Genomic DNA, 14,308 nt, shown 5'->3' on the forward strand with positions numbered 1-14,308 from the left:
AACCATCTTATTACTCCTAGGTTATTCACCTAGTAATATTCTTTTTCATCGTTTTCTATTAAAATTTTCCTTTTATTTTTTTCTTTGTTTCATATTTTATTTTTTACATTTTGTTTAAGTTTGCATTTTTTCCAGTCAGATGGACCTTTGGGCCTTGCCTGGTACCAGGTAGCCTATGCCAAGTTTCCTGGGTTTCAAACCTTACTTGGGTTGTCAGAAGCCCATGACTGTCAGTGGCCCTCGTTCATGCTGCCTCAAGTGCTTAGGTGAGAGTGACATAGAGACAGGAGCTCCATTTGTCTCAGCTTCCAGACCAGGACAAAAAGGCTGAGGGAAGAGCACCTTTGTTACAACTTGATGGAGGCTGGGTGAAGATTGTCATCTAGCACTGGCAGGTGTTGAGATTGTCTGCACTGGGACTCTCTATTCTGGACCCATCAACTATAAGCCAGGTACCACCTTCTTCGACTTCATCATCTCTCATTTGGTTCTGCAGGTCTCCTTGGATGCAGTGGACTTTGCAGCCAGGGCTATGGTGATGGCTGTTAGTATGCACTCCTTCCTCCTGGTTGTAGTATTCAGGGATTCCTATGGAGATGCAACGGACTATTGAGAACCTTTCCTTTGAAGTATGTAAATTATTTTCATCCAAAACTGATGAGACTTTACACACCCTAAAGGACTTGAGAGTGGTTCTAAAGTCGTTGGGCTTCTATACTCCAGCTACGAAGAGAACAAAATATCACCCTCATTACCAGACTAGGCAGCAATATTAGCCCTTCTGGCAGCCTGACCAGTATATGAGAAAGTAGAGATCACAGAGGGGGAGACCTATACCTTGTACTTCCTCAGGCCCTTCATCTAGGTGTCTCCAGGCTTTGAAGCAGTCCATTTGACTCTTATGTCAAGGACAGTATGCAGTCCAGCTATGATCTCATTGGCCTTTCCCCCCTTTTTAGGACAAGTAATCCCATTTCCTACATGTGTGGCAGTCTATTACTTTGGACAAATGAGTGCTTAGCATGGTGGAATCAGGATATACCCCACATTTTCTGTCTCACCCCCTTCCCCTTCTCTACGCAGTTCCTCTTCAAGGACCCCTCTCACGAGTCTGCACTAAGATGAGAAGTGTAGACTCTATATTATTTTTGAGCTATAGAAGAGGTGCCATCTCTTCATCAAGACAGGTTTTTATTCCTAATACTACCAGATACCCAGAGCCAGAGGTGGTCTCAGACTGGTGCTCATCCTCGACTGTTGGAACTTGAACAAGTACATCAAGAAGATAAAGTTCCATATGGCGCCCCTTGCTATGATCATCCCTGCCCTAGGTCTAGGGGACTGGTATGCTGTCCTCAACTTACAGGACGCACACTACCATGTGGAGATCCATCCTGGTCACAGGAAGTTTCTAAGGTTCATGATTGGAAAAGATGGTTATCAATTCACCCTTAGGTTTTTCATTTGCACCAAGTTTTCACCAAGTACATGGTGGTGATGGTAGCCTACCTCCGCCAAAGAGGTGTCCACCTTACCTGGGTGACTGGTCGGTTCAGGGTCAATCCAGACATCAGGTGGAGGCTTCTTTCCATCAAACTCTCCATCTGCTCAGCTTCCTGGGCCTGAAAATAAACAAAGAAAAGTCAATGTTATCACCTCTACTAAGAGCAGAGTTCATTGAGGAAGTCCTGCATTCAACCTCTGACAGAATTTCTGCCTCTTTACAAGTTCCAGGCTGTACAAGATCTGTGTGTGTCCCTCAAGGATCACCCACAAACCACTGTGAGGAATTGCCTGAGGCACTTAGGTCACACATGGCTGCACGGGAGCCCTCATGCCAGGCTGCACCTGAGAGTACTGCATCTGCAGATGTGGCTGAAATCAGTATGTCATCCTCATAGTTACCATCAGAACAAATTTGTGTGTATCCCAGATGGAGTGTTATCATCTCTGTGCTGGTGGATGAGTCATAGATTTATACAGTCCAAGGCCAGAAGAGACCATTGTGATCATCTAGTCTGACCTCCTGTATAACATGGGCCATAGAACTTCCTCAGAATAATTCTTAAGGCATATGTTAGGAAAACATCCATTCTTGATTTTAAAATTGTCAGTGATGGAGTCCACTACAACCCTTGGTAAATTGTTCCGATTGTTTACTCTCACCATTAAAAAGTTACACCTTATTTCCAGTCTGAATTTGTCTTTCAAATGGGGTGTCTGATTTTTCACCTGAATCAGTCTATATACTTACCGATTTTCCTTCTGAAGCTGCATGCTCATGTGTATGAGCAAGGGCTCGATACCCTAGCTTTGGCGTTTTACTTGCACAGGACATTTGGGTTTCTTTTTGTTTCATTTGCAGAGTGTATGAGAGGACAGTCAGTTATAACACAGAGGGTATGTCTGCCCTAAAAGTGCTACTGTGCTAGACGCTCAGTACAGCGATATAAGGGGTTTTTCTGTTGCTGTAGTAAATTCACCCCCTCGAGAGGGGGTAGCTAGATCAACATAATTATTCTTCTGTCAACCCAGCACTGTCTACACCAGGGCTTTGGTTTAACTTAACTCATTTTCACACACCTGAGCAATGTAGCTAGGTTACCCTAAGTTTTAAGTATAGACCAGGGCAGAGACTCTCAAAATGGATCTCCAGCTGTATCGCTATGATTTATGCTGCTAAAAGGAATAAAGCCTCTAGACAAGCTGATAGTGCACTTGACCAGAGCCCTTTCAGCCTAGGTAGTGTTTGTGGCACATGTCCCTATTGTGGACATATGCAGGGCAGTGACATGGTCTTCAGTTCATACATTCGCCAGATATTATACATGGACTGCTGAAGCAAGGGAGGATGCAAATGCAGGAAAAGCAGTCTTACAGTCGCACTTCTGGTGAACTCTGAGCCCCACTGCCTGGGGTAATAGCTTGGACACAGGCAAGCACTTGAAGAAGAAAAATGGTTACTCATCTTACAACTATTGTTCTTTGAGATGTATTGCATATGTCCACTACATGACCCAGTGCATCATAGTCTATCATTGTCTTAGAATCATAGAATATCAGAGTTGGAAGGAACTTCAGGATGTCATCTAGTCCAACCCTCTGCTCAAAGCAGGACCAATCCCCAATTTTTGCCGAAGATCCCTAAATCGCCCCCTCAAGGATTGAGCTCACAACCCTGGGTTTAGCAGGCCAATGCTCAAACCACTGAGCTATCTCTCCCCTTCTGAGGCACAGGAGCTGAAGGAGGGTCAGGGCAGCTTTACCATTTAAGGTCTTGTTTGAAGCATGAAGATAGGAGGTGGGCAGGGCCACCCCTACAGGTACCGCTAGGGAAAACTCTTTGGCACTGGTGTACAGGCCGCGCACACACCCCAGCTATGTAATGGACATACATAACACATCTTAAAGAAGAACAGTTATGAAAAGGTGCATAAAGGTCCAGAAGTGCTGAACACCTACAATTCCTACTGAAGTCAATGAGCATTGCTGTTACTCAGTAACTTGGAAAGTCAGGCCCAGTTTTTTTGTTTTGTTTTTTCAAGAATTTTTTGTTACAACAGACACTGTGCTGTCTCAACTAGACATCAAGAATAAATGTGCTTCTCAAATTGTGCTTAGTCCAACCATAACTTATTGGGTTTAGTGCTGGTATTATTGAGAGACAGTCTCTGCTCTGTGATATACAGGAGGGAAGACTATCTAATCATTACAGTCCCTGTTGACCTTAATATTCATAAAAATTTGTGATTAATCCTAGTTTTCCAATTTTCTGCCCAGAGCAAACTATTGCAGATGAAGTTTAAATCTATTAAAAATGGAGCTGAGAATAGAAAAGATGAAACAACCTTTACTTTAAAAAAAAGTTATAAACAACCACTCTGTAATAACTGACTGAGTCCTGTATGTGTTGTTTAATCATTATTTTTTATTTAGATAATGTATGAAAAAGGGAGTAATTTAGTAACGGTTCAGATTTAGGCTCTATTGATAGTGATCAATGGCTTCATGTCTAGTTGGCAGCCGGTATCAAGTGGAGTGCCCCAAGGTCGGTCCTCGGGCCGGTTTTGTTCACTATCTTCATAAACGATCTGGAGGATGGTGTGGATTGCACCCTCAGCAAGTTTGCAGATGACACTAAACTGGGAGGAGAGGTAGATACGCTGGAGGGTAGGGATAGCATACAGAGGGACCTAGACAAATTAGAGGATTGGGCCAAAAGAAATCTCATGAGGTTCAACAAGGACAAGTGCAGAGTCCTGCACTTAGGACGGAAGAACCCAATGCACCGCTACAGAGTAGGGACCGAATGGCTCGGCAGCAGTTCTGCAGAAAAGGACCTAGGGGTTACAGTGGACAAGAAGCTGGATATGAGTCAACAGTGTGCCCTTGTTGCCAAGAAGGCCAATGGCATTTTGGGATGTATAAGTAGGGGCATTGCCAGCAGATCGAGAGACATGATCGTTCCCCTCTATTCAACATTGATGAGGACTCACCTGGAGTACTGTGTCCAGTTTTGGGCCCCACACTACAAGAAGGATGTGGAAAAATTGGAAAACATCCAGTGGAGGGCAACAAAAATGATTAGGGGACTGGAACATATGATTTATGAGGAGAGGCTGAGGGAACTGGGCTTGTTTAGTCTGCAGAAGAGAAGAATGAGGGGGGATTTGATAGCTGCTTTCAACTACCTGAAAGGGGGTTGCAAAGAGGATAGATCTAGACTGTTCTCAGTGGTAGCTGATGACTGAACGAGGAGTCTCAAGTTGCAGTGGGGGAGATTTAGGTTGGATATTAGGAAAAACTTTTTCACTAGGAGGGTGGTGAAACACTGGAATGCGTTACCTGGGGAGGTGGTGGAATCTCCTTCCTTAGATATTTTTAAGGTCAGACTTGACAAAGCCCTGGCTGGGATGATTTAGTTGGTGATTGGTCCTGCTTTGAGCAGGGGGTTGGACTAGATGACTGCTGAGGTCCCTTCCAACCATGATATTCTATGATTCTAATAGGATTATTTTTTGGCATGATATGCAGATAGTTATACTGCAACCATCTCTAAACAGGTTCATTATTAGCAGAGATTCTGTAATGCAGCAATTACCATGAGCATTGTACAATGAAAGTTAATTGTATAAATTTTCTATAATAATTTAAGGCAAAAAATATAACTTTCCCTAGGTATTCTAAAGAAAGAAAACATCAAGAGCAGGAAAGGAATTACCTGTATTTAGTAATTTATCATCACATAGTTGACATGCTCGTAAGTCTGGTTTCGACTAGAGGAAAACTACTCTGACACTTGTTTATACCTACATAAAAGAATAGATGTTTTTTGTAACCTCAGGCTAATCACACAATGGCCAAACATTTCAAACTTCATTTCCTATTGTTAGGCACCTGAATCGATGTTTAGGGATTACACGTGGCCTGACTTTTAGAATTGCTGAGCCCCTGCAATCTCCATTGACTTCAGCATCTCTGAAAAGCCATGTCACTATTTAAATATGGAATTTGGTATCTGACTTCAGTTTGAAAATTTTGGTCTAAGTGGCTTGTTCAGTCACACAGGCAGTGTGTGTGATTTTGATGGGGGTACTCTTAGGAGTAAGGATTTGCAAGATCAAGCTCTAGAACTTTAACAGTAATGCTTTGTGCAACAGTAGAAATTCTGGACTAATCAGAACATATTTTGACTTATTTTAAAGCACACCAGAAAATGTAGGAAAGCAAAATTCTAAATGAGAGATACTATTTGTACAAAAGCAAACCAACATACGTTATAGCTGTTGACCTTTAAGCGTATAAAGAGATATGTGGATCAAAGTCTCAGCACAAGTTGAAAATAAAGTGGCACATGGTTATTATTAGTGAGAAACAGTAAACTCATATCAGCCTGTATTTGAAGGATTTGAGGGCATAGACTTCCAGTGTGTGGGCATACATAATAAAAAGTTGTCCTTTGGTATTGCCTCCTGCTATAGCCTCAGATGACTTTTGGCTCTAGCAAGTGAAGATCCTCTCTCAATAATCAGAGTAAATGGTCACTTTCTATTCTGCTAGAAGCCTGTGCAAAACAACAATAATAAACTGTGTTCAATAGATGCTTGTCCATCCCAATAATAAAGTAAATGAAACACTCTTTTAAAACCTTCTAAAATAAATTGGTTAAAAAAATAAATCTAGGTCACAGTGATAGATTGGAACAGAATAAGAAGGATTTAAAGATGAACTCTAAGGGAGCTAACTAATACGTATGCTGTGCCAAAGACTTGGGGACACATTCTGCCCCTTCTCTGTGGCCATTGGGGTTCCCAGACACAATGGAACTGATATGATTTCACTGTGTAAGAAGACAGATAGAATTTCGAGAGCCCAGGCAGTGGGTGCACATGCTCTGCATGCTGCCTAGCACTACTTTGCAGCAGATTCCTGCTTGGACTTGCACAGTGGAGTTTGGGGGAAGGGAAAACTGGGAGATCCACCAGTACAGATGCATAGACTGTTGCCCCTTGTAGAATGGAGGTGCTGGAAGAACGGGCTAATGCAGCTCTCTTAAGGAGTTCCCTAGTATTGATTAGGAGGTGAAAGTATATGTTGTTCTTTTCACACCTCCTACCTGATACAATCAACACAGCTTTAGTTTTACTGAGGTTTAATCTCAGCCAGTTTCATGTTAGGTATTTTTAGTAAGGTGCTCTGAAACCACATATCCCCTTCAGAGTTATGAATGAGATAAGCATGTTGGATAGTGGGCACCATTAAAAGATAAGCAGATGCTAAGCAGCAACTTCAATGTAGAACAGCATTTCTTTCAAATGCATATGGCAGCAAGGCATTGTGATTGAACTGTGATAAATATCGACAAGTGGATGAGTAGATTCTGTCATCGTGACAATGATAGTTTAGATCATATTTTCCACAAATCTCCAGGGCCCTGATATAGAGAATGAGGATATTCAGAGCCAGGAGAGAATTCTGGGGAGCACAGCACCATATATGATTCCAGACTATACCAATGAAGATTCACCAAGTGATACTAACGGACCATTCTGTCATGTATGACTGGAGCCGGTTCATCATATTCCCAATTATTCCAAGTTGCTCACCAGGTGATATTATAGAATCAAATCATCCACAAAATCAAAATCTACCAATAGATGTAAAAATTCCTATGAGTATAGGCTATTTTATACATTGTGGTAAGAATAACTGTGACTCCCAATGACTTCTTGGACCACTTCAGGTGGATTAGACTTGCTGCATTGCTACTCTAGTGGAACTTGGCTGTACAGTCTTGTTTCTTACAAACTGAAGGCATAATAGTCTTGCTATGTAACTATGAGATGTAGTGCCTCTCAAAATTCTTTCCCCCTAAATAGCCTGCGCTCCTTGTTTTGCCAAACATATTATTAATGAAGTGCCTAGCACAATGGGGCTTCATTCTTGTCAATCCCTAGGCTCTATTGTAGTGAAAATAATAATAGAGAATAGTTCTTACATAGTGGACTCTGATGTGTTCATCAGATTTCAGATCCAGAGCATCTTGGATGATCTATTCTAGGTTAATGGGTACTTGTAACATTTTTAGAAGGGATTATAAAGTTTTCAGATGTAAAAAAACCCAATAAGGAATAGTACCTGAGACTTTGGTGTTCATTTTGTAAATGGGTGGTTTATATACTAGGACCCAATATTACTGTAGTTGTACAAAATAGTTGTAGTTTAGATATGAAGTAATGCCAATTTTAGTTATAGTTTAGTAAAAAATCTTTAACGAACGTTAGTAATTCACTACTGGGTAAAGTAGATTAATGTTGGTTCTAAATGGCAGTATAGAAATGGTACTGAAAAAAAGGCCACTCCACAAGTCTGAACCTACCACCAAACGCCTGGGCTCTGATTCAGGATAGCATTTAAGCACATGCTTAAAGCCACCCCTTTTCAGGAGAACACTTAACATATCCTTAACTTTAAGCACAAGCTTACATCCACTTGGGCCTTAAACACATGCTTATGTGCTGACCTGAAAAGGGATGCTTTGGTGAGCAAAAATGAGAAACCTTCTAGCTGTTTGTGACTCCCTTGAAAGTAATGATTGACCCTCAAAGATAGATATGTCCACTGGGGAAAATTCAATTTCTTTACATAACATAAGAATGGCCATACTGGGTCAGACCAATAGTCCATCTACCCCAGTATCCTGTCTTATCATAGAATCATAGAATATCAGGGTTGGAAGGGACCTCAGGAGGTCATCTAGTCCAACCCCCTGCTCAAAAGCAGGACCAATCCCCAATTAAATCATCCCAGCCAGGGCTTTGTCAAGCCTGACCTTAAAAACTTCTAAGGAAGGAGATTCCACCACCTCCCTAGGCAACACATTCCAGTGTTTCACACCCTCCTAGTGAAAAAGTTTTTCCTAATATCCAACCTAAACCTCCCCCACTGCAACTTGAGACCATTACTCCTTGTCCTGTCCTCTTCTACCACTGAGAATAGTCTAGAACCATCCTCTCTGGAACCACCTCTCAGGTAGTTGAAAGCAGCTATCAAATCCCCCCTCATTCTTCTCTTCTGCAGACTAAACAAGCCCAGTTCCCTCAGCCTCTCCTCATAAGTCATGTGTTCCAGACCCCTAATCATTTTTGTTGCCCTTTGCTGGACTCTTTCCAATTTATCCACATCCTTCTTGTCGTGTGGGGCCCAAAACTGGACACAGTACTCCAGATGAGGCCTCACCAATGTCGAATAGAGGGGGACGATCACGTCCCTCGATCTGCTCGCTATGCCCCTACTTATACATCCCAAAATGCCATTGGCCTTCTTGGCAACAAGGGCACACTGCTGACTCATATCCAGCTTCTCGTCCACTGTCACCTCTAGGTCCTTTTCTGCAGAACTGCTGCCTAGCCATTCGGTCCCTAGTCTGTAGCTGTGCATTGGGTTCTTCCGTCCTAAGTGCAGGACCCTGCACTTATCCTTATTGAACCTTATCAGATTTCCTCCAATTTGTCTAGGTCCCTCTGTATCGTATCCCTGCCCTCCAGCGTATCTACCACTCCTCCCAGTTTAGTATCATCCGCAAATTTGCTGAGAGTACAATCCACACCATCCTCCAGATCATTTATGAAGATATTGAACAAAACCGGCCCCAGGACCGACCCCTGGGGCACTCCACTTGACACCGGCTGCCAACTAGACATGGAGCCATTGATCACTACCCGTTGAGCCCGACAATCTAGCCAACTTTCTACCCACCTTATAGTGCATTCATCCAGCCTGTACTTCTTTAATTTGCTGACAAGAATACTGTGGGAGACCATGTCAAAAGCTTTGCTAAAGTCAAGAAACAAAACATCCACTGCTTTCCCTTCATCCACAGAACCAGTAATCTCATCATAGAAGGCGATTAGATTAGTCAGGCATGACCTTCCCTTGGTGAATCCATGCTGACTGTTCCTGATCACTTTCCTCTCATGTAAGTGCTTCAGGATTGATTCTTTGAGGACCTGCTCCATGATTTTTCCGGGGACTGAAGTGAGGCTGACTGGCCTGTAGTTCCCAGGATCCTCCTTCTTCCCTTTTTTAAAGATTGGCACTACATTAGCCTTTTTCCAGTCATCTGGGACTTCCCCCATTCACCACGAGTTTTCAAAGATAATGGCCAATGGCTCTGCAATCACAGCCGCCAGTTCCTTTAGCACTCTCAGATGCAACACGTCCGACCCCATGGACTTGTGCACGTCCAGCTTTTCTAAATAGTCCCTAACCACCTCTTTCTCCACAGAGGGCCGGCCATCTATTCCCCATGTTGTGATGCCCAGCGCAGCAGTCTGGGAGCTGACCTTGTTAGTGAAGACAGAGGCAAAAAAAGCATTGAGTACATTAGCTTTTTCCACATCCTCTGTCACTAGGTTTCCTCCCTCATTCATTAAGAGGCCCACACTTTCCTTGGCTTTCTTCTTGTTGCCAACATACCTGAAGAAACCCTTCTTGTTACTCTTAACATCTCTCGCTAGCTGCAGCTCCAGGTGCGATTTGGCCCTCCTGATTTCATTCCTACATGCCCGAGCAATATTTTTATACTCTTCCCTGGTCATATGTCCAACCTTCCAGTTCTTGTAAGCTTCTTTTTTATGTTTAAGATCCACTAGGATTTCACCGTTAAGCCAAGCTGGTCGCCTGCCATATTTACTATTCTTTCGACACATCGGGATGGTTTGTCCCTGTAACCTCAACAGGGATTCCTTGACATACAGCCAGCTCTCCTGGACTCCTTTCCCCTTCATGTTAGTCCCCCAGGGGATCCTACCCATCCGTTCCCTGAGGGAGTCGAAGTCTGCTTTCCTGAAGTCCAGGGTCCGTATCCTGCTGCTTACCTTTCTTCCCTGTGTCAGGATCCTGAACTCAACCAACTCATGGTCACTGCCTCCCAGATTCCCATCCACTTTTGCTTCCCCTACTAATTCTTCCAGGTTTGTGAGCAGCAGGTCAAGAAAAGCTCCCCCCCCCCAATTGGCTCCTCTAGCACTTGCACCAGGAAATTGTCCCCTACGCTTTCCAAAAACTTCCTGGATTGTCTGTGCACCGCTGTATTGCTCTCCCAGCAGATATCAGGAAAATTAAAGTCACCCATGAGAACCAGGGCGTGCGATCTAGTAACTTCTGCGAGCTGCCGGAAGAAAGCCTCATCCACCTCAACCCCCTGGTCCGGTGGTCTATAGCAGACTCCCACCACTACATCACTCTTGTTGCTCACACTTCTAAACTTAATCCAGAGACACTCAGGTTTTTCTGCAGTTTCGTACCGGAGCTCTGAGCAGTCATACTGCTCCCTTACATACAGTGCTACTCCCCCACCTTTTCTGCCCTGCCTGTCCTTCCTGAACAGTTTATAACCATCCATGACAGTACTCCAGTCATGTGAGTTATCCCACCAAGTCTCTGTTATTCCAATCACGTCATAATTCCGTGACATCACCAGGACCTCCAGTTCTCCCTGCTTGTTTCCAAGGCTTTGTGCATTCGTATATAAGCACTTGAGATAACCTGCTGATCGCCCCTCATTCTCAGTATGAGGCAGGAGCCCTCCCCTCACAGACATTCCTGCCTGTGCTTCCTCCCGGTACCCCGCTTTCCCACTTACCTCAGGGCTTTGGTCTCCTTCCCCGGTGAACCTAGTTTAAAGCCCTCCTCACTAGGTTAGCCAGCTTGCTCGCAAAGATGCTCTTTCCTCTCTTCGTAAGGTGGAGTCCGTCTCTGCCTAGCACTCCTCCTTCATGGAACACCATCCCGTGGTCAAAGAATCCAAAGCCTTCTCTCCGACACCACCTGCGTAGCCATTCATTGACTTCCACGATTCGACGGTCCCTACCCAGGCCTTCTTCTTACAGTGGCCAATGCTTCAGAGAGAATGAACAGAACAGGTAATCATCAAGTGATTCATCCCCCGTCATCCATTCCCAGCTTCTGGGAAACAGAGGCGAGGGACACTTCAGAGCATGGGTTTGTATCCCTGCCCATCCTGGCTAATAGCCACAGATGGACCTATCCTTTATGAACGTATCCAGTTCTTTTTTGAACGCTGTTATAGTCTTGGCCTTCACAACATCCTCTGGCAAAGAGTTCCACAGGTTGACTGTGCGTTGTGTGAAGAAATACTTCCCTTTGTTTGTTTTAAATCTTCTTTATTTTCAGCTGGGGTCAGGATGAAGGATCTTATATTTTTCATTACTATTTTTAGGTGTGGCAGGATTTGATTTAAATAGTTACTCAGTAAATGTTGATTTCACCTGACACACTGAAATCAACAAAAAAAATACATCGGTAACAGTGGGCAAGCGCAGCCCGGCCTGCACCTTGTGCTTGCAGGGATCCAGTGTCACTGACTCCGTGGCAGTGTAGGGAGCTCTCTGCAGGCTCACTCACCAGTTGGGAGTGAGGGGCTGCCTCGAGGTAGGAACTGTTCAGCAGGCCAGGCAGCCAGGCCTAGTCCTCCTCTTTGCGGTTCTGGCTAGAAGTATCTGCTGTACCCTGCCAGGACTGCATCCTTTGCCGCCTCTTGTACCTGAAAGCATCCAGCAGTCCCGTTGTGAAACTCTGAAAATTTATTCTAAACGATAAAAACCAGAAAAAAAGATTAAAAATAATAATCAATATTAATTGTCGAATTTACCACACACAAAAAGAATTCTGCCAACCCTATTTTTTTCAGTGGTCTAGGTTTCCAGAATTGGCAAAATCTACGCTTCTGTCATCAGCACAATAGTATCCACATCTGGATCCCAGACTATTTTTACACATTCTTATTTTTCTTTATCACGTTTCCTTCTTGAGCAGCATGGCTGTTCTGAAAGATAGCAGATAATTTGCTGGTCAAAATGTTCACACACCACTCATATAGAAGAAAATGAAAAATTTGTTTTCTGAAGGCTCACTTTGTACTTTGTTTTGGTTTTACTACTGTAAAGCGTGCAAGTCCCCAGACATTTGGCATCAGTATAAACTTTTAAACATCAAAACTCTCATTCTCCTTAGGGCTTGAGAACGATGGTCAGTTTGTGCTGGTCCTTGCCCCCAGTGCACAAGGAAAAGAAAATTCAAACTATCTTCTATTCCCAACATTGGGACTTGCCATAGTTGCACTCCTGAAAACAGGAACTGCTCCCTGCAGGCACAATGTCCCCTGGAGCTCCTGCTAGGGTAGTCTGACTGTATACTACCTCTGGCTTGTGCTTAACAGGAACCATTTGGCCCTTGATTTGAGGCATAATTTAAATGTAAAATAATTGAATATAAAGCTTGGTTGAAGAACTGCAACTAATATTTGTTTTTTGCCCACATAGTTAATGTAGACTTGTTTGTGAAAAGCTCTTGTTTCAGTCCAAAATTTTGAAGCAAATCGGTGAAATTGTTCACTTTATGAAAATGCTAATTTGTTTACTGGAAGTGAAAACATACCATGCATCTCTGCTTTCTCTACTTCCTTTTCTCACTTATATGAAAAAGTTCATGGTTGTTGTTTTTTCAACAAACAATTTTTTAAAAGACCACACAGCAATTTTTATCTAACTTGGCTGGAGTGAAGAGATCTGCAGAAAAGCCATACATTTGTTGATTTCCAAACATGAGTGGATACAGATAGGAAATCCACATCAGATGGCAGTTCTCCCTAAGGAACTCAGAAGTATTAATTGAATTTAATTAATTTAAGGAGCTGGTATGTAATGAAAATTATTTCTAGCTCTAAAGAAAAGAGTACAAATCAACATGATGTTACTTTGGACCATGTGAGGATGGCTACATAAAGGGATCATTTTCTGGAGGATAGAACAGAGGAAGGAGATCTCACTCTATCTTGAACTCTTTATATGACTTCAGGCAGCTCACTAATTCAACATCTCTGGGCCTCACTTTACTCTGTAGAACTGAGATAATATCTCACAGAGGTATTGTTTGGGTAAGTTAGTTAATGTCTTTAAAAGGTGTAATCCTCAGATGGAAGGTGCGAGATGCTGTAAGTTTAGGACATTATTATCATCTATCTTAACAAAATGTTATTTCACAGATGTGTTATTATAATATAAAGTTGAAATTTATTTGATGTGTTTTCAGAGCTTGGCAGCCCTGGCCCACACTAGAAGAATGAAGGAACTTTCTGTATCTGAATGTAGGAAGATCACTGATATGGGAATTCAGGTAAGATCAACCAGACCCTTTTATAGGGATATAGACAGATGTCCTCGTAGAAGTCCCTCTGCTTTCTCAAATTAACAATGTCAAAAACTGAGCTTATTTTGCTTTAAAACCCTCTCAATCACTGTCCATCACCCAATCCTGCAGCATTGGTGATATCACTGATTTTTCTCTTTCCTTTTCCCAGCATATTATGGCCATCAGTGAATTTTAAATTTTCTCCCTCTATATTATCTCTAAAATACTCACCTTCCTAAATATCAATTATTCTAACCTTCTCCTTTCTAGCCTCCCCACTCTCCTCTTCTGTCAATCCAAAATACGGCAGCTAAATATCTTCCTGTAACATTGCATTAACTGTGACTCTCCTCCACTCATGGAGTCCCTTCACTGGCTTTTATGTATCAGTCTTAAATTCATAAGCCTCACTTTCAAAAAACCTTCATCACTCTGCTCCTGCTTATAACTTGTCTCTATTTCCACCTATTCTCCATCTCAATCCGACCTTAGTGAATTTCATCATAAACATTTTTATGTCATAAATGTTTTCCTTTCTAAAATGATTGATTTATTCTGCACTTTTGAAGTTGTAATGTTGGGCTGTATACAACAT

At 42.7% G+C, this 14,308-nt stretch overlaps 1 protein-coding gene across 10 annotated transcripts in view; it reads left to right on the forward strand.

The window, feature by feature from the left end:
- FBXL13 (F-box and leucine rich repeat protein 13) overlaps positions 1–14,308 on the forward strand; it is a 178,838-nt gene that overhangs the window by 143,822 nt on the left and 20,708 nt on the right. For all 10 annotated transcript variants that reach the window (XR_012156835.1, XM_073328536.1, XM_073328539.1 and 7 more), the window contains one exon: positions 13,615–13,698. Coding sequence is in view for 9 of the 10 variants with exons in the window: in XM_073328536.1 (XP_073184637.1) it covers positions 13,615–13,698 (84 nt within the window). In the remaining variant the exon portion in view is untranslated. The remainder of the gene's footprint in view (positions 1–13,614; positions 13,699–14,308) is intronic.

This window comes from Lepidochelys kempii, chromosome 1 (assembly GCF_965140285.1).
Source record: "Lepidochelys kempii isolate rLepKem1 chromosome 1, rLepKem1.hap1, whole genome shotgun sequence".
NCBI classification, from domain to species: Eukaryota; Metazoa; Chordata; order Testudines; family Cheloniidae; genus Lepidochelys; species Lepidochelys kempii.